The sequence below is a fragment of the Lytechinus pictus genome, chromosome 16, assembly GCF_037042905.1.
Source record: "Lytechinus pictus isolate F3 Inbred chromosome 16, Lp3.0, whole genome shotgun sequence".
In the NCBI taxonomy this organism is placed as follows: Eukaryota; Metazoa; Echinodermata; class Echinoidea; order Temnopleuroida; family Toxopneustidae; genus Lytechinus; species Lytechinus pictus.
The window spans coordinates 2,036,853-2,063,153 of record NC_087260.1 but is presented as its reverse complement, the minus strand read 5'-3'; the positions used below and the strand labels follow the sequence as shown (position 1 = coordinate 2,063,153).

Here is a 26,301-nt window from a genome sequence, read left to right as displayed (position 1 = left end):
TATCCATCCAATATTTATTTTCATATATCTTTGTACATTTTTTGTGTCAAATATACAATCTTTCTCTCAGATTTTTGCACCCTTACATAAATTTTCTTTCGCACTATTTCATAAATTTTTAGAATACGATTCTTTGAGAATGACATCTTGATTTGTCTTCTGCTTTTGAATTACTTCTCTTCGCCTTCCCTTTCAATTCTCATATATGTATGCATCTTAGTTGCATTATTTGTAATAAATTATATTCAAACCCTCTATCTCACTAAATACTCGGTGTCTCTCTCTCCCCCTCTTACATATACTTTCTTTCTCTCTCCCGTCTCTCTTTAGCTCTCTCCCTCTTTTTCACATATACAAACATACACACACCCACACACACACACACCCTCACACACACTATCCTCTCACACAAACACACCCTCCCTCTCCCTTGCTCTTCTATTAATATCATCATAGCATGACCAACATATTCAAAGCAATTTTAATATAAAAACAATGGGATATAGTTTATATCATTGTTAATTTAGCATTTAATCTATCTGACTTCAAGGTTATACTTTTTAGTCAATCAGAGATGAATACAAACATTCACATAACATTTCTTCCAATAATTTTGCTGGAAAATACAAAATTTAAATTCTACAACTACACAATAATGAAATTGATGATTTAAATGAAACAGCCAATTTGTTATGACATGAAGTTTAATTTGATTAAACCAGACAAAATTGAATAATGCAAAATTGTTGAGATTCGAACTGTGAAAGTGATAAAATACGAATAGAAAAAATACATTTTTTAATTTAAACTCTAAAGCTATAATTACTACTTCCACATTACTGATGGAACAATCATATTCATTTTGTAAACAAATATTTGACGTATATGTTTAGTTGACACATTAATTATCTAATCCATAGCTTGTGAAACAAAAACACATGACTACACAGCGAATTATTCTAAAGTGGCTTTGTTACTGAAATCAACTTAGAACGATTTGACTGGGTGATTACGCCTTAAAACAAATTTGCACTTTATGTTAAGCTCGTTCAAAAAGTTTGGGGTTTGTGGTACTCAGCGCTGAACCCAATATCATTTGGCAGGACGTGCTTGCATTTCTTTTAAAATTTCGAATCAGATTTACAGCTTTGCAGTCTAACATATTTCATATACAGTCACCTCCCCTGTGATGTCATCCATCTCATATGTTCGCTGATTCATTTCCGTTGCTATAACTATTCTCAACAACTTTCACTGATGATTCCTTGCTGCATCCGTGCAGACATTAGTCGTATAAATCTCATTGCTTCTTTTCAAATTCTTGTCTTCTGGCATACGCCTTTTCAAATCTTAATCTGTCAATATCATCTTTAGAAGTTACGTCAAACAGTTTCATGTATCACCTCATCTTTAGCCTCCACGTAGACGTGCATTCACGCTGATAGTTGAACCTTCTTGAATGCTTGTGTGGTAAACTCGTTGCGATCCGGATAGTTGTATACCAACGCAAGTTGAGTAGCATTGGCTACTGTCCATTCTGCAAGTTAAGGCGGCTTGCTGGTGTAGTTCATTGAGAGTCCAGTTTGAGTTGGCTTTCATTGGAATTGGATTTCTAGTGGCCTGTACAAAAAGATTGATGTCACCCTGGAAACATGATAAAATTGAGAAAAATGATGAGTTGTTGCGTTTCTCTATGCATTTAAACTTTCTTGTATCTTTGAAAAAATTTGGAATAATATCATGATATAAGGTAAGACATTGTTATATTTCTCTTTTATTACATCATATTTTGTAACTGTATCCCAAATTAAATACCCAAATTAAAGGTCAAAGCTAGATTATCATAAGTTGTAAAACACATTTACAGGACAGTATTGTGAAATTATTCTTTAAAAAAATGCTACTCACAGATTGATTTGGGTTTGATTTGCTATGCCTTTACCAAATAAGATATATCGGAGAATATCAGAGAAAGTTTTGTAATAATCCGGTTAAGTGGATAGCTTTATCTAAGAGTAGGGAAACTAAATTGTAATTTCGAAAAACTCCTTGTTTTGATATACTGCCATATTCTTCCTATATTTCTATTCATGAACATTATCATCATCCAGTGCTGATTCCATTCTTAACATTTTTGTTCCAAATATACATATATACATGAATTCTATGGTATTGTTATCCACCTATACATTTTGACCAAAAGAAAAATAGAACATATAAGTTGATCTGAACTTACCCCATGCATGGAAGGCTGATTTCCTCGGACGCCGTGGGTCCCTACTCCATACCCGTTATTACTTCCGTTCCCTGGGCGATGCCTGGAAGGCTGATTTTCTCGAACGCCGTAGTTTCCTTCTCCATATCCGCCATTACCTCTGCTGCCTTCGTTCCCTGTCCCATGCCTAGAAGGCTCATTTTCTTGAACGCCGTGGGTCTCTCCTCCATATCCGCCATTACCTCTGCTGCCTTCGTTCCCTGGCCCATGCCTAGAAGGCTCATTTTCTTGAACGCCGTAGGTCTGTTCTCCATATCCACCATCATCTCTGCTGCCTTCGTTGCCTGTGGGTCCGTATGTACTCATAATTTGTTTGACGTTGTTGAATTCAGAATTGGAAAAGTCACAACCAATTTGCTGCTTTTGGCTTCAGGTATTCCGACTGTAAATCTGCTCAATTCCTGAAATATCGAAGGTTTCAACCATTCAAAAGTTTGCTTGCTTGTGTGAAGGAAAATCTGATGAGGACGGAGTCGGTGTCGAGCCTTTATAGGGCAGTGGTGATGATAATTTTTAGTCGGGGGATTCCCATCGCTGATGAGACTGATACGTTAGTGAAACGTTTACTTCTCGAACAATCCATGGTGGTAATTTGGATCAATTTAGATTTTTAGGGATTTTTTCTCTGATGATGTCTGTTAAGGATTTTTCAATTTTTATTATTATTATTTTTTCTAGTTGGTTTTCACAGGGGTCCCATGTTCGTCGTCGTGGATGGTATTTTAGGGAGAGGGGATATTCTAGATAATGTTAAAATCAGACCAGACATCCTATTACCTACCCTGAAATCTAATTCGATCAAAAGTGTTCGTATATGCTAGTTCAGCATTGATTAATTCGCATAGTCTTTGAAAAAGAAAAACATATCACTCCAGTATAGTACAGAAAACCGATGAACAACGCAAGGAAAATAAAGAAGTAGATGATTCCGCACACGCCAGGCAATGATTTAATCTGTTATAGAAAACATTGTACAAATGGATTTAAAATCAGAGAAATATCTACATGCAAAATAAATCGACGTATCTTATCTTAGACATACGTTCTCTTATTTGCAACTGGCACATTCTTGTTAGTCATGTCATCAGTGAAGGATGTTAAATTTTCATATTAACAACATTTGATAAAATGGGGAATCAATGACAACAATCTGAATATTTTCAACCAGTTCTCGACAAAGCAATCAATTTTGAGATTGACCACAATAGAATTAAATCGAACATTTTTATTGTGAAGGTTAAACTTACCCTTTTACGGAGGGGTTCATTGTATCTTGGACCCGGGGTTGGTGTCGACTCATCCATGGTATTTTCCTGCTTATCACGAGAGGGGTGGGACGGGGAGCATTTCAGAATATAGGATGAAATGCACAACTAACTCACTGAAGTACTGTTTAGTATTAGGTTACTCATGCTTGGCAAACTTCGACCACTAGTCTTGTATGGGGGCTTCCCACTGTCCATTTTCTATACCCAGTATAGCTTTCCTCGAATTCTAGAAAAAAAAAACATGATCAATCCACCACACAAGCCCTCAGAGTCATACACGCAGACACACTTACACCCGATCGCAACAATTCATTTACCTTTTCGAAAAATCTTGATGATAATTTTATCAATTTCAATTTTCGGGGACTTTTTCTCTGATGATGTCTGTTAATATTATTCAAAACTATTCTAAAATGACCCTTTATCTCTTCAAAATTTTTTGAAGTTACAGATTACTTGTTACCCAGTTAGAATAAATACCGGATTTTACGCATTATATAATATTTCCCAAATCTTTATACCAAAATTACAGCAGTAATATAATTCTTTTGCAGAAATGTTGCCTCTGTACCTTTCATTAGCATTAAAATGTCCCAACCTTTAGTTCTTCACTCTTCACTTTCTCTGTCTCGTTTACCTTTTTCTTTTCGTTATCATCCGTCTTTTTTGTCGTCATTGCCACCGTAATCAACTTCATATAACTATTTTCATCACAAATTCAATATTCATAATTCAACGTCAACATCATCATCGTCATCGTCACCGTAGTCATTATGTGCATCTGTGACGTGGTCGTAGTTTTTGTCATTTCACCATCGTCACCATCAAGTCCAATTGTAGTGTTAGTATTAGACCCCTACCTTTCAATCTTCCGACTTCTGTTAATACGAAATTCTCATTACACCCATCTTTGTCTCTATCCCCTTCTTTCTCTTTTCTATCTCTGTCTGTCTGTCTCTCTCTCTCTTTATTTATATTTCTAGTCTTCTATATCCAGTTTATCTTCCTATTCCCGTTTCTTCTCTTCTCTTCTCTTCTCTTCTCTTCTCTTCTCTTCTCTTCTCTTCTCATTCCCTCTCCTTTTTCAATCCTTTTGGATCTTTTCATCACCCTGTCCTTCCTCTCTTTCCCTTCCTATTCATTCTTCATAAAGCACATGCAACAAAGCACTAACCAGTCCATACGCAAATACACACCCACATGTAACCGCATATACACACCCCACGTACACTCACTCACACGCACACACACATCCAATAACGCGCGCGCTCTCTCTCTCACTTTTTTGTATTAATTTCTTTTCTCATTTTAGCAATGGCATTAAAGACGATAGAATAAAAAATACTAAATTTTATATCAAAATATGAAAGAAAGAATATCAGCTGAAGCTTTATCATTTTGTGAATTTAATTATACTTATTCAAGCAAAGTCAAATGATTAAAAGAAAAACAGCTTGACTTCATATCATTTGGGTTAAAATTGTTTCAAAACATAGAAAATAACGTCTATTGCATATAATTATATCAATAAAGATTAATTCAAATGCATTCAATTCCATGAGGGTTAGACTATTACTTCTTTTTTATTACGAGAAAAGTTTCGAATACGACTAGAGTCTTACTTGTGAAACATTGTTTTCGTCATGAGCATAATCGAAAAATTACTTTATTACTAGAATTTTAATTCTGATTAAAAATAGTCAATGTAATGCTGGTTATTTAAGCGAGAAAAGGAGAACATAAAATTTGTAATGATAAAGAAGGTGATGTGTCAGAATAACTTGCACTGATCTTCTATCACAAAAAGATATTAAAATGAAGATTTCCTATATCAATTTTCATGTTGAATGCTTTTAATTTTATAACCTATTATGGGCGTATACATTTAAACAAGGTAACATAAATATTACAGATCAAAAGTTGTATAGTGATGAGTTAAAAAAGTGAATTTCTTTTAGGATTAATCCCATATTGATCTTAATATAGATTTCCAGCTTTCAGGGCATTCTTTTAAGTTCAGGAAAATGTAATTTAAAAGGGTTATTACGATACTACTATGTCGACAGTATTACTAGTCTTTAACAAACATTCCCTTGCTATTGAGTCATAGATATGTAACCCAAATGAACTTGCTCTATTATAATGAAAAAAATTATGTACAAGCTAAATAACAAATATTATATGACCGATCTACATAATATACACGTACGGTATATCGATGTATAAATATATTTTAATCCACAAATAAGGTAGATACTTTTTTATGAATACGATTTATCAATTCACTTAATCACAGATTTACTCATCAATTCATTTAAATAGACTATTTTCAGTTAAAAATGTAATATTCAATAAAATGAGTAGTGATTTCAATACAAAATTAGGACACATATGTGTAAGACATAAATGATAGTACTATAGAACTTGTACTGCATTAGGCGCATATTAAGTTGTCTCTATGTGCTTCAAAAGGAATTTCGAAATTGTTACACTGGCTTCAACTTGGCGGGCATTTATTTTTATTACTAAGTTTTTGACAGCGTGCAAGAAAAATCAATTACTGCAATGTGATAATAGGCAACATGCAGTATATGAATGGACTGCTACAATATTTGTATGTGTGTTGAGAGTGTGAAATTCTACTTTTAGCATGAAATTATGGATCTTTAGAAATTGAATACATCATACACATCGAACAGTTTCCTTTTGCGTGGAACACATACTAAGCAATCACATGCAGGAGGTCACAATCATTAGATTGAAGGAAAATATTTTGCTTTGTCGCCCCCACGAAGTCGGCCATTAACCCTTACTTCGCTTCCGTGCCTTATGCCAGTGTCGAATATTTCCCTGGGACCGCCCAACTGTTTGCTGCCGAATGTGACGTAAAATTGGCTTCTAGCCATGTTGATACGGGCACCAATTTCTTCAACCAACAGGTCTTCACTCCAATTCAAGACTACCTCCATGGGCATACTAATACCATTAGTCTTTTTTACTATTATCTGAACCTGTGGAGAATCGGACACATAATAATGAAATTTAAAAATATTATTCAAATCTTTGATATAAAGGGAAAAAGTTTGTTTGCCCAGTGACGTAAGGTACATTCCCCTACATATCAGCATAAATAACAATAAAAAAAATCCTGATTCCATATCACAAATCATTGTAAAAGTTGGTGCTTAACAGTATGAGAAATATCAATTATTTTCTTTAAAAAATACATTTTATTATGATACACAACCTTTCCCGGCCGACAAGATCTTGATCGTAATGAACATACAGATGAAATAAAGAGACAACAAGTGTTAGTGCCTCTAAATGCCAGTTGATCTTAGTCCAAACAGTGCAAATATCCTTTTTTGTATGTGATTATTCATTTTCGCAAAATATGGAATGAATTATAGCAACATTTACGTACTTGAGCATGCCTTGAAGGTTCGTTTCCAATGCCACCTGGGGGAGGGGGTCCACTCTGTTGGTGAGTCATCTAAAGAGAGATAGAGAGAAAGAGAGAGAGAGAGACACACACACAGGAGGAGAGAGAGAGAGATAGAGAGAAAGAGAAAGAGAAGGAAACATAAGATTATACCCTTAAATGACGACATTCTTGCAGTTGCGTGGCTATGGTTATGGGTTTCGTCATCCAATAATTCAAAGCGACCATGTGAAAGTTTGTATTTATGTAGACGATAATGTAACTTTTGCTTGATACGACATTTGCTCCGGCGACAATCGCTCCGGGCTTTATTTCGTCTACGATATAGGGTTAGGGTTTTAATTTTAGGTTTAGGATAGGGTAAATCCAGGGTTGAAGTTGGTCATTCCATTAGTGTGTGAAAATTACAGCGGAGCAATTGTCTCCAGAGCAAATGTCATGTAACCGGGTGGTTTGCATTCATTTCATATATGCCGAGTGCAGCCATAATCCCAGCCCCCATTTTTTTTATATCTCCCAATGGCAAAGATGGTTACTCGATGTAAATTCATACCCAGTATTTCCCATCAAATATAAAGTTATTATACGAAATTTCCACATAATCCACTTACCTTATATCTAGTTTTTGGTTGATCGACAATGTATCGTGATATGTTCTCTCAGAGACTCCAGTATCACTCCTTTTCACTCTGGTATCAACCTCACAGTGACATCATGCTCATACATTGAAAATATGGTCTATGATCGGGGAATACCAATGTTGTCGAGTCAATAAAAAAATTCAACACAAATTCACTCCAACCCTTTTTCGATTGTTCGACGTACAATTCCGACCATGATTAACGATTTATTTATGGTGTTCACAGTTGCAATGATTAGTTAAAAAATATAAAATGAATATTTGCGGAGATATACCTCACACCTCAATGTAATCTATTGAAATGGAGGTCGGCACCAATGAAAATTTCGTGGGAATTCTTTAATATAAGATGGTATTTAATCTGGAATTGATAAAAATAACGATGACCTATAATGATAGTGGTGTCTATTACTGTAGAATTGCATTCAGAGCATTTTTGAATTATGTAATAGTTACCATGGTCACAAGCATTATGATTGGTAATTCATTGCACCGACATTTTGTCACCCTCGCTTTCGGGAACATTCTAACAAATCGTCAATATCTTCATCATCCCCATCGTCACCGTCATCACCATCACTGCGGCAAACACTACCGCCATCTTCTTCTTCATCATCAACAGTATCATCATCATCATTAATATCCTCATCATCATCATCATCATCGTCATCATAATAATAATATAGGGTATTTATATTGCGCACATATCCACCTTGTTAGGTGCTCAAGGCGCTCCTATATTACCCGGCTAAGCTAGGCGTTCATAGCGCACACAGCTTTTTAAGGAATTACTTCCTACCGGTCATCATCATCATCATCATCATCATCATCATCATCATCATCATCATTATCCTCATAATCCTCATCAACATCATCATCATCACCCCCTCCTCCTCTTCCTCCTCCTCCTCATCATCATTAATAATTAAAGCAAAGAAATAACACCACCAAAGTTACCACAATCATCATTGCTCAAAAACTATCATTTCTCGAATAACAGCTCATATATGACAGAACGCAAATACTGACTCGTTCTCAAATTTTGTTTGTATTATATTCTTTCACTTTTTCGTACATCAGATTCGTCACCCAAAACATTTGTACAAAACTTAAAATGGGAGCTCGAGATCATGATCGTTATATTAACAGTACAACTATGCTGACATTGACCTGTTTTCGATGGTGAGACTACTCCCTTTTCTGCAAACACAACATGAAAAATTATTATAACAATGGGTATTAATCAAGTATCATCTACATTTTTTCGAATAAATTTATTTCAAAATTACCAAGCTCAAAACGCATCAGTTACGAAAAACTAATTGGGTGGCCCAGTTGCAACTGTTATTTTAGACATGCATCACTGTTCACTAATATTTTTTACGAAAACACAAATGTCCAGTCGGTTTGATTTGTTTGACTGGAGCACTGCAGTATGCAGGTTCGCTTAGAATATTCAGGATATTTTTCTTAAAACATTCAGAGTAAACCATCATTGATGAATTGCATTCGGCAACGACCATCGTCAGCATCATCATCGAAATTATTTTTTGGCCAATTTCCTCATGTTATGATTGCTATCATCAACATCTGCATTATTGTCGTTTTTGAAGTCGCCATTAATGTGACCATTAAAATCATTTCGACCCATTTCTTCTAAAAAAGGACTAGTTATTAATAAATTAATAAAAAAAGAATCAATTTCTTGATATTAAACAATCAGTATCTTGTAACTACTTTACAAGATTATGAATATTTGAGAGTTATTTCTGGTGTTAGTTGATGGCCAAAAATGGGCCTTTCAAATCAGTAATAACAGGTTGATATATTCTCCACTCTTTAGGCGATATGCAAATGAAGTATTACTGAGTGGTTCCAAGTTCTAATTATAACCTTTCCATGCAAACAATATCTGACATACATTTAATGCTCAGTGCTTTATGAATGGACTCGTTGAACACACCTACACATCAACCATTATACATTAGAGATATCTACAATGGCGGGAACACGGTGATTGTACGTACAAATGTATAGGCAAGCTGTGGTGCGGGACTCGACATTTATGCTGTATACACAATAGTATCTCTAAACATGGGTACTACCGTTTGTTCTAGATGTTTCGAAATGAAATAGGTTCCCTTAGTAGAGATAACATTGGTAAAATGGCTAATTTAGACATTATTGCTCAATAATTATTTTCCTTACTCGTAGTATATTATTACTTTCTTTGATTTATCATACCCTTAATTTTTCTTTCTTTTGTGATATCTTTTTTTTTTTTAGAATGCAATGAGTCATCAATCCACATATAATTCATGTCTGGCTGCAAGTTTTACTAATTCAAATTCATGTACATGTACATACGAAAAAGGCTGACGTATTGGCCTATGAATTAAGGTTTAACCACCTTCAATTGAAATCAAATAAATAACAAGATTATTTCATTGTCTAAATTGTGTTCACATAGTAAACTCTCATTAAAACAACGAAAATATATTTTTTTAATATACAGCTATCAAGTTAATTAGCATTTTCAATTAATCCGTATAAAACATTCCATTTAAACTAATGAATCTTAAAATATTTTGATAGCATTCGCAGAATCTCATTCTATTATTTGATGAAATTCATTTAATTCAAATATTTTGCCTAAAACATCCGATGAAAATGAATACATTACAATAACTTTTCGCTTGATAATATTTTAAAGACATTTAAAGTCGTATCAATAACATTAGAACATTAATATGGAGGAGAATTTGACAGAGTATACTTAGAGATACAGAACAATGGTAACAAATAACAGTGTTTTTATGAAACAATGGAAATATTTGCTTTGAATTTTTTTTGGACTGTTTAGTGGATTCAAGTTTGGGGTTAGAACAGCAATAATGACCAAGAGGGTACAAATTTAATTTAACGCATTTCTTGATCAAACTTTTCACGTGGATACCTCTGGCACTTAGTTGATATTGTAGATTATTCCTAACCTCTTTTAATTACAGACCGATTCTCATTAAAAATATTAGTAAATATTAGTATCATTTCTACTTTACAAATTCATAAACAGATAAAATTTACCTGATGGCTCTCATACCATTAAGTTCTGAAAAGATGGAACTGTGGGCAAAGTGAGAATGTTATAATTATCCCAATTGAATTGTTCCTTTTCTTACCCAATATGGAGTATTTAGTAGCTTGGTACGATAATGGAGTGCATGAGCTGCCATAGGAGGACAATTGATAGATGATATATTTGAAAAGCAAGACGCAGTAGCATTATCATGCTTATGCAAATGACTGCAATTTGTCTTAAATATTATGTCTGTTTCCTAAAACAAAAAGCATTGGTAATTAAAGCTTCCTGGAATAGAATGAGAGTTATGCAGATCAACCGATGTCTTATTTGAAGTCGGTTAGGTATTTGTATTTCACAGTATACACTGAGGGTCAAAGTTCGGCCCGCGGAAACACTTATCTTGTCATTTTCCCCAACTTTCATTTTTATTTGAACCTCAACTTAATTTATCTTCTTCTTGATCTTCCTCCCCTTTTCACAACTTAACGGCACCACCATGGAGCCTCAAGACCAAATTTAGAGTGGAATAATCCTTTATGTCGTATTCATACAACCTACGGTCATCTTCCAGCTGCTTGCCGGCAAAGATTAGACGTTGCTGGGCAGGATCTATCTTTTCCTTATCTTTGATCTTGTCTTTTAAACTCTCAACCAAATCATTTGTTTTCACATCGAATATAAGAGTTTCTCCCGTCAACGTTTTAACAAAAATCTGTATCTGCAAAAAAGCACACACACAAACAAAAGTGAATTTAAATAAAAGAAAAAATAAAGAAATTATACTGTACATATATTTATCTTGCCATTGTTCTCGTAACGACACCAAATACGTGCTTGCGTTAAAAATTAAATATAATTTATAGCAATAAATATGTTAGTTGAAGTTGGAATGCATTACGTACTCTCAAATAATATGTGCTAAAAAGAGAAAGTTTAGCTGAAACGTTAGTTTGTTAATTCTTCCCCATTGGTCCTACTTCTACTCTGGATATGCATCATTATTTTGTCATTGAAGATAACAAATCATTTTCGCTGTGTTGTATGTCTTCATTCCTACGATACATGGTGCCCTATTACTTAAGATATTGTGGTTTTGAAAATTTCTAATTTCACTGGTTAAAATTATGTCAACATGCCAAGTTTTATTTAGGTTTTCAGCATGAAAAAGTAATTATTATTCTCGTGATTTTAACACTTATTAGGAAATATCAGGCAGACTTACATTTTTGAAATAAACATTCTATTCCTAGAGAAATTGTAGATCTACATGCTCATGATATTTTCTATATATATTGCAAACGTATTTCTAAAAAGTGTATTGCAGTATTGCGTGTTATTTAATATTTATATTTTGTGTCGATAGACAACTTCTCGGCATAATCTTGACTTAAATGAATAAGCAAATGAAATCGAAAGGACCCTGACTGTCATCGGTTGTAGTAAAAAAAAAGGTCTTTAAATGACTAGATTAGACTTCATTCATTTGTTCCATTTCCGCTCAACAAAATACAATCAAAGTAATAATCGATAGGCCAAGTATCATAAACAGTTCAATTGTAGTACATGAAGAGTATGAGAAAAAGTTAAACAGGAACTCAGGTGAACTACAATGATTTTTTGCTATTATAATCATTGGTTCTAGTGTAAATAATTATGTTTTTTTTTTGGAAAATATAAAATGGATTATACCAAAATGAACGTACTTCCTTGTGCCTTGAAGGTTCATTTTTTCGGCCACCTTGGGTAGGGTGTCCACTCTGGTCATCATGAGATAGATTCATCTAAAGATATAAATAAATAAATAAATAAATATATATATATATTATATATATATATAAAAAGAGAGAGAGAGAGAGAGAGGGGGGGGGGGGAGAGAGTGAGATAGACATATGACATTGTCTTGAAACGACGACTTTTATGCAGGTGCATGGATATGGTAAATGTTTCGTCATCCTATAATATCGAGCATGTTACTGCTTTTTTTCTTTTTATTTAGACGACTTTCAACTTTTAATTCGATAATGTATACGCGAAAATTATAGTGCATGAACTAAGGTGACGCCGGTTTGGTGTTACGACATTTGCTTACCTTTACTTCGCTTCGTTGCCTTATGCCAATGTCGAATATTTTCGTAGAACCGCCTAACTGTTTGCTGCCGAATGTGACGTAAAATTGGCTTCTAGCCATGTTGATACGGGCACCAATTTTGTCAACCAACATGTCTTCACTCCAATTCAAGACTACATCCATTAGCATACTATTCCCATCAGTCTTTTTGATTATTATTTGAACCTGTGGAGAATCGAACACATAAAAAAATTAAATTTAAAAATATTATTCAAATCTTTGATATAAAGGGAAAACGTTTGTTTGCCCAGTGACGTAAGGCTCATTCCCCTACATATCAGCATAAACAACAATAATAAAAAAATCCTGATTCCATATATCACAAATCATTGTGAAAGTTGGTGCTTAACAGTATGAGAAATATCAATTATTTTCTACAAGAAATACATTTTGTTATGATACACAACCTTTTCCGGCCGACAAGATCTTGATCGTAATGAACATACAGATGAAAAAAAGACCACTAGTGTTAGTGCCTCTAAATGCCGGTTGACCTTAGTCAAAACAGTTCAAATATCATTTATTTTCATGTGATTATTCATTTTTTGCAAATTATGGAATGAATTATAGCAACATTTACGTACTTTATCATGCCTTGACGGCTCGTTTTGAATGACACCTGAGGGAGGGGGTCCACTCTGTTGGTAACGGGGTCGAGACATCTAAAGAGAGATAGAGAGAGAGGGGAGAGAAAAAGAAGGGAATATAATACATTATCCTAGAATTACGACTTTCTTGCAGTCACATGGATATGGTTTTCTTCATCCAATAATTCAAATCGACCATGTGACAGTTTGTACTTATGTAGACGATATTGCAACTTTTAATTCGATAACGTAAATACGGAAATTATAGTACATGAATTAAGGTGACGCTGGTTTGGTGATACGACATTTGCTCCGGTGACAATCACTTCGGGCTTTATTTCGTCTACGATAGAGAGTTAGGGTGGCAAAATAAAAAAAAGGGTTTATCATAGCTTTAGGGTTGGGTTTATGATAGGGTAAATCCAAGGTTGAAGTTGGTCATTCCATTAGTGTTTGGAAATTAAAGCGGAGCAATTGTCTCCAGAGCAAATGTCATGTAACCGGGTGGTTTACATTCATTTCAAATATGCCGAGTGCAGCCATAACCCCAGCCCCCATTTTTTTTTTTAATATCCCGATGGCAAAGATGGGTTTGATATCTAGTTACTCGATGTAAATTCATGCCCAGTATTTCCCATCAAATATGAAGTTATTATACGAAATTTCCACATAATCCACTTACTTTTACCGGGCTTGTATCTTGTATCTTGATATGATCTCAGCAACTCCAGTATCACTCCCTTTTACTCCGGTATCAACCTCACAATGACACCATGCTCATGCATTGAAGAAATGCTCGATGATCGTGTCAATAAAAAAATGCAACACAAATTCACTCGAACCCTTTTCGATTGTTCGACGTGCAATGAACCACGAAATATTTATGGTGTACACTTCCGATGAATAGTTTGAAAAGTTATGAAATGAATATTTGTGAAGATATACTTCAATGTAATCTAATAAAATGGAAGTCGACACCAATGATAATTTCATGCAATTTCATTTACTCAACGATGGTATTTGATCTGGACTTGATTAACATATCGTAGAACTGGAATAACAGTGGGGTATATCACTGCAGAATTGCTTTTAGAGAATCCTTGAATTATGTAATAGTTACGATGGTCACAAACATTATCATGAATTATTATTTATCATACCAACATTCTCGTCAACCTCGCCACCAGAAACATTCTACAAAAATCCACCAACACCTTCATCATCGTCAATATCGTCATCGTCACCATCGTCAACATCACCACCATCACTGCCACAAGCACCACGACCATCTTCATCATCATCATCATCATCATCATCATCATCATCACCACCACCACCACCATCATCATCATCATCATCATCATCATCACCACCACCACCACCACCACCATCATCATCATCATCATCATCATCATCACCACCACCACCACCATCATCATCATCATCATCATCATCATCATCATCAATAATTACAACAGCAACAACTTAATAATAACACCAGCAGCAGAAAATTCGCCATATTTCTTAAACGCCAGACATGATCATATCACGAATAACAACTCTAACATGCCAGAACGCCAATATTTACTTGTTCTCGATTTGGTTCGTATCATATCCTTTTACCTTAGCGCTTACTTGAACGGCATCATCCTCATCGATTAATCAGACTCGTCACCCACAACATTTGTACAAAACTTCGAATGGGAGCTCGAGATCATGATCGTTATATTAACGGTATACAACCATGCTGACATTGACCTGTTTTTGGTGGTGACGACTCCCATTCTTCTGCATTTACAACATTAACTGCATTATTATCTTTAAGAAAATGTTATTAATCAAGTGTCGTCTACATTGTTTTGAATTAACTCATTCCGAGGCGATTACTCGATAATCGGTTCACTTTGCTGCAACATATTCTTTTTACAAATGTCATAATGTCATAAATACTAACATCAACATAATTACTATGTCCATCTCGTCATCTCTGACTTTTTAAACCATTCAATTTGGTCTATGTTATATATAACAAGAAAAGTTTATCATACTTCACACGCCGGGTCAATAATAGTGAATTTAATTTATACTACACAATTAGTATTCAATAGCCACCGTTTGTAATGCATTTGAAAAAGTGATGTTTTTTAGCATCAATGGATTGTCATAGATGAGCTTTTAAAATATTTTTGAGGGGTAGAAATATTATCCGACAATTTATGTGAAATATTAATGAAGTAGTACTATGGGGTTCCAAGTTCTAAATATAACTCTTCCACGCAGACAATATCTAACATCAATTCCATTCTCAATGCTCTATGTTCAACACACCTACGCTTCAAATGTCATACGTTAAAAATATCTACAATGGCGGGAACCTGATGGTGATTGTAGAAATGCATAGGCAAGCTGTTGTGTGGGAATCATGAAATTGCTGTTGTATATGCAGTCGTGTTTCTACGCATAGACAATATCGTTTGTTCTAGATGTTTCGAGATGAAGTAGGTTTCCTAGGTGGAAACAAACATTGGTAGAATTGCTAATTTAGGCCTTATTGCTAAATAAATTAGTTTCCTTACTCATAGTACATTGTGACCTTCTTTTGGTTATCAATAATCCAGCTTTTGTTGTGATTATTCTTTTTTATATGTAACTTTCACCACGGTCATATTAATTTCGATAAACCTCTTTATTTTAAGGACTATGGCAAATAATAATGTTTATAAGGCATCTTATTGGCACATATTGCGTTCTCTTTCAAAAATAATTTTGAGCAGGTTTTTCAAAAGAATCGTCCAAACTTTTTCTTTTCAGAATAATATCAATATCTTTTCAATCAATCGTTCCTCTTAATTTTCGTAAGTGGTGACATATTGATAATCATTATAGTATTTTTTTTTATAAAGATTTAAAATATAAAAAAGCTTTGAAAAGGGATAGGCGTAGCACTGTTGAATATTCGTTGCGGACAAATTTTGAAGAATAAGATCTATATATATATATATATTCTCATTATATTATTTTCCGTTGACGGCAAAACGATTATTATTTTATCTTTGTTGTCGTCATAACAACTTTCAGTACAATGGTTTTTAGTTTCATTGTAAACGTAATATTTACTATAGTCATCATCATCCTTGGCACGGCACCCATCATCACTACTATTGCAAGCCCAAAAATGTCATCATCATCCTCATTATCACCATCATCATCACCATCATCATCAATATCATCATCATCATCATCATCATCATCATCATTATCGTCATCATCATATCATCAACGCCGTCATCATCAATATCATCATTACCATGATCATCATGATCATCATGATCATGATCATCATCATCATCATCATCATCATCATCATCACGATCATCATCACCATCATCGTCATCATCGTCATCATTATCATTATCAACATCATCATCATCATCATTTTCATCACCATCATCATCATCATCATCATCATCATCATCACCATCATCACCACCACCATCATCATCATCATCATCGGTATGTCCCTTGCGACTGTAACTTTCTCTTTACTGCTTGATTACGAAATATAAACAGATATAGAAAAGACACACACTATGTCCGGGGAACTAAACCATTTAATCTGAAAAATTCATTACAACACACATGGGAACAAATAGATAAACTTATTACAAAGATCGAAGAAATGGCGAACAGCAAGCCCTTTGGTATATAAATTTAAATGAGTGTATAAACATTAGAACATGCGTGCAATTCAATCAAAAGTAATGTATCATTTATATTCGAATGTTGGGGGCTGTGTATAAATGTTTATAAAAAGATAAATACTAATGGATAGTTATCTTTTAAAGTATTAATGATTTTAAGAATTCAAGCGACTCCAGGCAATCAAACTTATGAATACATTTCCATTTATTTTCACACATTAAACACCTTAAATACCACTTATATGTGTCATCATGTATATACATTTGCATGCAAATTAAATGGCATTTAATTGAAAAATATTTAATCTCTATCTGAATCATTTTCATTATATTGGGTTGTCACAGTAAGTTTGATTACTAGACATTCTATCAATTTATCACAGTAAAGCAATGCATTTGTACCAAACAATGGATTCATAACAAAACTCTAAAAATCAAATACTAGTTGAACATTATCACTAATGAACAATTTAATATTAACATATGGCTGAACTTTTGCAGTGAACTATACATGGGCGGAAATACCAGAGGGGACAAGGGACACAATATAAAATATCCCCACTATTTGTGCTCTTTTATGATGGAAAAAAATGCATCATTCAAAATCGTAATCAAACATGTATCCTTGAATTTCGAAATATATATCATATCGATATATTTTGGTTAAGAACTTGGGTAGGAAAAGGGGTATCGGTTCGACTAGTCTCTCGTGCATGTGTGTGTGTAAATATATATATATTTACAAATAAAAATGGTAAACTCAATTGTGTCCCCCACCTTTGAGAAGAGCTTTCCGCCCCTGAAACTATATAGCGCCATTATATAGAATGGTGAGATCCAGTATATGATGTAAAAATAAATCGTTCTATAAAATATACAGCAGTTTTTAGAGCTGGGTGTTTGAGCAATAGTGTGGAATGGGTGATGACAGAATTAAGAAGCTTTATTCATGTAATTAAATCATTTCCATTATAATCTTTCGATGACTAAAATTCGATTACTAAAATTTCAGTAAATTAGATGAAATTTCCTGTGTCTAATCACCTCATTACTTGGTATCAAACTTAATGTCACTCCTCTATCTGTTATACATTTTGTTTGTTCAATCTGTAATAAATGCAAATGAAATTGAATTCAATTGGAAAATATAACAATGACTAAGATATACATATTATACAAATACATAAGCAAAATACATCAAAGAACCGACAAGAACAATTATTAAAACGTGGGGAATCGTCTCAGTATGTTTACCTATGTACTTAGTAGTATGAATTTACAGAGCTAAACAAAATTATCTTGAATGAGTGAAGTAAACGCTAGAAAAAAATAATATCATCTGCAGCTATCGTTTTTCTGGAGTGGGGCAGTGTAAATCTTACTTGCGGAAATATGAGTGCGAATGATAGCATTGAGAAAATATGCACTCCCGACTCCCGAGTACATTATTATATCACTAAAATATAACTTTAAGCCCACCTCGCAGTCGCCCATTGACATATACTTTACTACCATTCCGTATTCCAACATAAAATATCATTTTGGCACCATGCAACTTCTTGCTCTGAAAAGTCACGTAAAATTGACTTTTAAGTAGACCGATAAGGGCTGCAATCTGCTCAATCAGGAAGTCTTGGGTCCAATTCAAGACTACACTTAAGGATAGTTTTTTCCCATTTAAGTCCACCGTTATGTTTACCTGTTAAGAATATTGAAAAAAAAAGAAAAAAAGATGCGTTTACTGGGCAGAGATGAAATACATGATCATAGTTTCTTCGTCTAAACACGTGGAAGAATTAACAAGAAACCTTTATTTTTTAATATGATTAGATACTGAAATGATCGATAAATATTGTAAATGTTGGAGTCATGTTGGACATTGCAAAATGTAAACATTTAAGGTTTTTTTTTTAAATAACTTGTTACTTGTATTCCATGTGATATTCGGTTGGTCTTAGCGAGTATACAACTGAGATAAATAGACGACTAGAGCTAATGTCTCTGACTGCCAATCGATTTCAGTGAACATTGTAAAAGTCATTAGTTTTCTTGTTAATGATCATGAGTTTGTGTTAAGTGTAGAATATGGAATGGATTGACGTACTTCATCGTGTTCTGAAGGTTCATTTTTTCTGCCACCTGGGGAATAGCTTCTTCTCTGGTTTTGATGATATTGACTCATCTAAAGAGAGATAGATAGATACATGTAGATAAATAGATAGATAGATAGATATATATATAGATAGATAGATAGATATATAGATAGATAGATAGATAGATAGATAGATAGATAGATAGATAGATAGATAGATAGATAGATAGATAGATAAATAGATAGATAGAGAGAGAGAGAGAGAGAGAGAGAGCGGGAGAGAGACAGTATGAAAGACATATAATAATAATGATAATAATAATAATAATAATAGCCAATTTTTATAAAGCGCTTTTCCCAGAATGGCCCAAAGCGCGTTACAGCATATAGGGTGGCAAAAAAGGGTTTTATCATAGGTTTAGGGTTAGGTTTAGGATAGGGTAAATCCAGGGTTGAAGTTGGTCATTCCATTCGTGTGTGAAAATTACAGCGGAGCAATTGTCTCCAGAGCAAATGTCATGGAACTGGATGGCTTACATACTTTTCAAATATGCCGCGTGCAGCCATAATCCCAGCCCCCATTTTTTTTAAATCTCCCGATGGCAAAGATGGGTGTGATATTTAGTCACTCGATGGAGATTCTCACCCAGTATTTCCCATCAAATATAAAGTTATTATACAAAATTAATCCACTTACCTTATATCTAGTTGTTGGTTGATGTAACGAGATATGTTCTCTCAGCGACTCCAATATCACTCCTTTTCACTCTGGTATCAACCTCAAAATGACATAATGCTCATGCATTGAATATATGCTCGATGATCGGGGAATACCAATATTGCTGTGCCAATCACATAATTGCAACAAAAACTCACACACCTCTTTTTCAAATGTTCGACGTTCAATGAATCACGAACTATTTATGATGTACACTCGCAATGTATAGTTTGAAAAATTATGAAATGAATATTTGTGAAGATATACCTCAATGTAATCTAATGAAATGGAGCTCGACGCCAATGATAATTTCATGGAAATAATCCATTTACTCAAATATGGTATTTGAACTGGACTTGATCAAATATCAAGGAGCTATAATAATAGTGGTGTCTATTACTGTAGAATTGCATTCAGAGCATCTTTGAATCATATAATAGTTGACATGGTCACAAACATTATCATGATTGGTAATTCGTCACCCTCGCCATCAGAAACATTCTAACAAACCGCCAACACCGTCATCATCGTCAATATCGTCATCATCACCATCGTCACCATCACCACCATCACTGCCACAAGCACCACGACCATCGTCTTCTTCTTCATCATCATCATCATCATCATCATCATCATCATCATCATCATCAATAATTACAACAACAGCAACAACAAAATAACACCAGCAGACATGATCATATCACGAATAACAACTCTAACATGCCGGAACGTCAATATTTACACGTTATAAATTTGGTTCGCATCATATCCTTTTACCTTGGTGTTTACTTGAACGGCGTCCTCCTCATCGTTCAATTAGACTCGTCACCCACAACATTTGTACAAAACTTCGAATGGGAGCTCGAGATCATGATCGTTATATTAACGGTATACAACCATGCTGACGATGACATTTTCTCGGTGGCGACGACGGTTTTTTCGTCTGCATTTACAACGTTAACTATTATGATGTTTAGAAAAATTATTATCAAGTTTCACCTACATTGTTTCTAATTAATTCATTCCGAGGCTCTCAAAACAAATCAGTTGCAGACTACTTGATAATCGGCTCACTTAGCTGCAACATATTTTATTTTACAAATGTCATAATGTCATGAATGCTAGCATCAACATAATTACTATGTCCATCTTGCCATCTCTGACTTTGTAAACCATTCAATTTGGTCAATGTTATATATAACAGGGAAGGTTTGTAATACCTAGCCGGTGCAATAATAGTGAATTTAATTTATACTACGCAATAAGTATTTAATAGCCACCGTTTGTAATGCATTTGAAAAAGTGATATTTTTTTAGCATTAATGGATTGTCATAGATGAGCTTTTAAAATATTTTTGAGGGGTGGAAATATTATCCGACATTTTGTGTAAAATGTTAATGAAGTAGTACTATGGGGTTCCAAGTTCTAAATATAACTTTCCATGCAGACAATATCTAACATCAATTCAATTCTAAATGCTTTAGGAACGGATTCGTTCAACGCACCTACGCTTCAAAGGTCATGTGTTAAAGATATTTGCAATGGCGGGAACTTTGTGATTGTACGTAAAAATAGGCAAGCCGTGGCGCGGGAATCATGAGATTTCAGTTGTATACACAATAGTATTTATACGCCATATGATTATTATCTTTATCATTGTTTTCGTCATAACAAGTGTTGGAGCATTTGTAACTGGTTTCGTGTTAAACACAATATTTACTTTAGTCAACACCATCATCGGCACAGCACCCATCATCACCACTTCCGAAAGCCCAAAACTGTCATCATCATTTTGGTTGTAATCGTTATAATCTTTCTCGTAATCATCACGGCTTCATCAACACCATTTTCATCGCCGTCATCATCAATTCCTTTATCATCATCATCATCATCATCATCATCATCATCCTCATCGTCGTCGTCGTCGTGGTCATCATTATTATCATCATCACCGTCGTCATCATCATCAGTCTTCATCATCACATTTTTTTACCATCGTCATCATCACTATCATCATGTTTTTTTAACCATCGTCATCATCATCATCATCATCATCATCATCATCATCAAAGTTATGATGATGGTGACGATGGGATTTTCCTTTTTACCTCTATCACCCCCCCCTCTCCGACTCGTCTTTCTTCATCATTTGAAGAGAATGAAACAGCAAACACACTACCAACCCTCACACATATACATACGCACACCCGCAGATATCCAAACACACACACACACACACACACACCCTCACACACATAATAACCCCTTAACACACACATTGAAATGGAAGCCTAAATAGATTTACGAAAAGTCGTGCACATTGGCACCCTGGCACACACACACGCTCATCCCCCCCCCCCGCCCACACATACACACACAGTGTTTTTCACAAACTTTCAGTGTCTTCCTTTTTCAAAGTTGTTCTTCTTTCATCATAATACGTCCCTCTCCCCATCACCTAAAGCTTCCTCCCCTGGTCTTCCGTATGCCACTTGCCTCAGCCACATCCAATAACTAAATCGCTCATATATATATATATATATATATATATATATATATATGAAAAAAATATAAAGAAGACAAACACTTTCTTGCGGGGAACTAAACCGTTTAATTTGAATATTTCATTTCAATATTTATGGAAACAATATGGATTAACATCTTAGAAAGATGGACAAAATGACAAACATCAAGTTTGTTTTTGCATAAAATTAAAAAATGTAAGAGATGCAAGATAATAAATCTGAAAGCATTACTTATGGTCGTTTAAGATGTATTCGGAAAAGAATAACAACAGCTATTCTACATATTACACTTTAAAACAGAGCTAGAATCCTTCGGTATATAAAGTAAAATGAGTATATAATAAATAGAGCATAATTATGTGCAATTTAGTCAAAAGCAATTCATTATTCATATTTGAATGTTGGGGGTTGTAAATAAATATTTATAATTTACACACTTTTATCTTTCAAGGTATTAATAAATTTAAACTTTTAAGCATCCTCAGCAATTCAAACTTACTTTCTTATAGTTACACAATTTAACACTATAAATAGCACTTCTATGTATCATCATAAGTATACAGTTGTGATACATATACATAAAATGACATTCAATTGGCAAATATTACATTCGTCTCCTATTGCTTTTCATTACAATTTGATTGTCGCAATAATCTCGACCACTATACTATATCACAGCAAAGCTTAACCAATGCATTTGCAGCAAACAATTGATTCCTAACAAAGTCCTGCAAATCAAGGTTAGTTGTCAACCATATTATCTCGATCATGTTTAATTTACTTACATCATGAAATCAAAGGGGCCAAATTATCTATCTGAAAAACACGAATACAAGCATATTTGGACTGTATATCAACTGAGACAAAGACCAACCTTGCACAAACACCGCTATTATTCTTCGGTAATTAAAAAATTTTTTAAAACCAAAAATGGTACATATTTCTTATTTGTATACATACACGCATGAGTAATAATTTTATCGGTATCTGGATTTTATTCTTTTTCTTCTTTTTGAGCTAATTCTCATATCGTCACCACAACTTACATTTATGAAAACAAACTGAAATGAAAATATAACTATTATTGAATCAAAATGTTGGGAATGCACTAGAGGCTGTTTATGAATAACCTTGAATATGATACGGATTGGAATGGAAATGTCATAATTACTGCATTTGTTTTACGACGAAGGGATATATGCAAAGATACAAGCTTCAAGAACCACGCAACATATTTACGCCTTTGCCACAGAATGGCATAGTTCCTCGGAATAAGCTTGTAATCAAAGGATGTACTGAAAATGTAGTTGACAGATGGAATGGTACATAACTTAAAAAAAAACTGAGTAGATTATTTTCTATTATTTACATCATTCGCTTACAAAGCTTCTATAATATACAGATTGGTGACGATATTCTATACTCAGCGTCCACTAAACGCTTCTAACATATTTTCAGCCTAAAGCTTCAGCCTCATTGATTATAGGTGATGCAATAATTGATATCATATTGTTAATCAAATGAATCCTGATCATCATCCACGCTCTTTATTTCGTGTTTATATGTCTTGCATTTGTATTAGAATGTGAGTAAATGCTTTACATTCATAGAGCAAATTACATTCGAACGGTTAATTTTATGTTAAAATCTGATACGATTCTCAAATTTTGTTACCCTTTGCGTATAAGACGCCATCGGTGTAGAGTTCTTTACCCTGAATTTAGGAGCAGGCGAACAGGCCGCCCGTCTAGTTTTCCCCCTTTCTTTTACTGTCTTGTTGAAATGTCACGTGTATGTCCCAGTTACACAAAATTAATCTTTCCCAGATTGATCAAGCAGTACTATGGTATTTTCAATGATATACCATCCATTGGATTTGTTGGTGTGACTTGACATTTATGGGCGTGACGGTCTTTCCTTCGTTGAGTTGGGGTCTGGTTTGAGTGATACATTATACATGAATCCGGGACAGTTTGAAGTACTTGGATACCCAGCTTTTCAAGATCCTGTCCATATTGATTACTGGTTTTAATCAAAGTTTTCCCGAAAAATGCAAGGCCACAGGAACACTGATCAATATCAGTACTATCACTATCACGGCGAGGGCCACGATTATCTCACGTTTTTGACTGGAACACTATATACATACGAAATAAAACAAAAAAGGATACCAATAAACATTACATAGGTTATGAGATTCGAATCAGTGATAGGTCAATACGCCATCACGTGATCATAGCTTCAAGGATCGCATTTATATATTCTAGGTTTATACGTCAGTTCAGTGAATAAATCTGCGTTGTATTGTCAATTTCTGCGTTATATACCGTGTTTACATGTGATCGGCTTTTGCATCGGCTCGCGGTTCTGAACCAAAAGCCGATCACATGTAAACACGGTAATATTCACTGAGATGACGTCACTCGCTGCTTGCAAGTTGCGTAATCAGGTAGTTTATTTGATGCGCGCGCTAGAGTTAACGCTTCGACTGCATGAAAGTGGCTCAAATACCCTAATATGGGTGACATTCTAATGAATTCATTGTCATTGTCATTGCATGAAGAACGCGCTTGCGGTATTTTTGAGGAAAAAAATAATCAGTATGACGGAGATGGATCAGAGCTGCAGCAAAAAATTTGGGTGAATCATAAAGCCAGATGATGGATGCAATCTCTGATGGCGAATTCACATAGACTATATAATATAACATATATTGCCTGGTCTATCTTTTTAATAAATAACATTTCAACTCCTCTCCGAAACTATATTTTCCCCTTTGCGCTGCGCGCTTAGGGAAATATATAATCCCTTGGGGATTCAAACTCTTGCTAGGCGATATCTGTAAAATAGCCCACACAAATCAATACTCCCTTAAACCATACTAAAGCAGAGCTGGTAGGATTTCTTAAACCTTATTATGAGTACAACAAACTCGTTCCTCGAAACTATTTAGCTTTTGTAAAAATATAAAATTAAAGAATGAAATAAAAAAAAAAGTTCAAGAAACATTGAGCATACAATAAAAGAAATGCTATGGAAAACATCTATTATTTCAGGCAAATTAGATGTGCGATCCTTTCATGGTCAAAATGAGTCTAAAATATATTCTTCTGCACAAACTAACACAAGTAAACATGATCGTCAATGGCATATTTTATGAAACCGTTATTTTGTGGCCTCCAATAAGAATACCCCCCCCCCAAAAAAAAAAAAAAAAAAAAGTAGTGGGAAAGTTGTTCATTTGTGGCCATGCCATCTATACCAATATGACGAAAAGTTGACATAAGATAATTTCAGTTAAAGATGCTTAAAATTTTTATTTTTAGGCACGTATGACAGAAATTTAGGCACATAGCTTGTTCCAAGTTCTTTATTCCGTGTGACTATTTGACTATTTGACACAAAACCTCATTATTTATATGATAATGAGACCCTCCCTCAAAAAGGAAAAGAAATAGGAATATTTATGTAGACTTATGTGAAGTATCTCAGACAAGAACCGGTATGTTTTACTCACGCAGTCCTTGTGGCGAGATGTCTCGTTGTATCTTCCACCAGGGGTCATCATGATTAAGACTTTGTTTTAAATATCTTTGACTAAAACAGTTCCACAGTTCACAATGTTTTCTTGGATACGATGGACGCTTCGAGTAATTCTCGATACTGTGCACTTGGAGGTAGAATAGTTTCGTGATCCGTGGAGTTGTATGATTGGTGAATAGAGAATGGGTACTCACGTCACTATATTGGAGTTCCCCGCCAACAATGGACGGGTGGCGAAATCGGAAAATGGTATCGGGTTAGCGCTGTTGTTTTGTATTGATCAACTTTTAATGTGTCTC

At 34.4% G+C, this 26,301-nt stretch overlaps 2 protein-coding genes and 2 long non-coding RNA genes across 4 annotated transcripts; all 4 read right to left on the bottom strand.

Moving 5' to 3' along the window:
- Positions 1-504: 504 nt before the first annotated feature.
- On the bottom strand, positions 505-3,849 carry LOC129279195 (N66 matrix protein-like). The gene is made up of 3 exons (XM_054915299.2): positions 3,523-3,849; positions 2,237-3,229; positions 505-1,644 (listed from the first exon to the last, which is right to left on the bottom strand). Exons 2-3 carry the CDS (start codon positions 2,579-2,581, stop codon positions 1,411-1,413), a joined length of 579 nt encoding a protein of 192 aa, XP_054771274.1. The 5' UTR covers positions 2,582-3,229; positions 3,523-3,849; the 3' UTR covers positions 505-1,410.
- Positions 3,850-4,928: 1,079 nt separating this feature from the next.
- LOC135156998 (uncharacterized) lies at positions 4,929-7,755 on the bottom strand. Its single transcript, XR_010296077.1, has 3 exons — positions 7,597-7,755; positions 6,968-7,036; positions 4,929-6,554 (listed from the first exon to the last, which is right to left on the bottom strand). It is a non-coding gene; the product is annotated as an uncharacterized LOC135156998 (long non-coding RNA).
- Positions 7,756-9,909: 2,154 nt separating this feature from the next.
- LOC129279018 (polyubiquitin-like) lies at positions 9,910-14,192 on the bottom strand. The gene is made up of 5 exons (XM_064111271.1): positions 14,105-14,192; positions 13,420-13,497; positions 12,797-13,000; positions 12,411-12,488; positions 9,910-11,425 (listed from the first exon to the last, which is right to left on the bottom strand). The coding sequence occupies exons 2-5, from the start codon at positions 13,495-13,497 to the stop codon at positions 11,183-11,185; spliced, it is 603 nt and encodes a 200-aa protein (XP_063967341.1). The 5' UTR covers positions 14,105-14,192; the 3' UTR covers positions 9,910-11,182.
- A 2,823-nt stretch (positions 14,193-17,015) lies between these two features.
- On the bottom strand, positions 17,016-20,081 carry LOC135157010 (uncharacterized). The gene is made up of 3 exons (XR_010296088.1): positions 19,913-20,081; positions 19,228-19,305; positions 17,016-18,822 (listed from the first exon to the last, which is right to left on the bottom strand). It is a non-coding gene; the product is annotated as an uncharacterized LOC135157010 (long non-coding RNA).
- Positions 20,082-26,301: the final 6,220 nt, after the last annotated feature.

Coding starts and splice junctions, on each gene's coding strand:
- LOC129279018 (XM_064111271.1), bottom strand. CDS start 13,497: ATGTCTCGACCCCGTTACCAACAGAGTGGACCCCCTCCCTCAGGTGTC. Junction 13,001..13,419: donor AGCCGTCAAGGCATGATAAA/GTACGTAAATGT, acceptor GATTCTCCACAG/GTTCAAATAATAATCAAAAA. Junction 12,489..12,796: donor GGCAACGAAGCGAAGTAAAG/GTAAGCAAATGT, acceptor TTATATCTTTAG/ATGAATCTATCTCATGATGA.
- LOC129279195 (XM_054915299.2), bottom strand. CDS start 2,581: ATGAGTACATACGGACCCACAGGCAACGAAGGCAGCAGAGATGATGGT. Junction 1,645..2,236: donor ATCAGCCTTCCATGCATGGG/GTAAGTTCAGAT, acceptor TCATGTTTCCAG/GGTGACATCAATCTTTTTGT.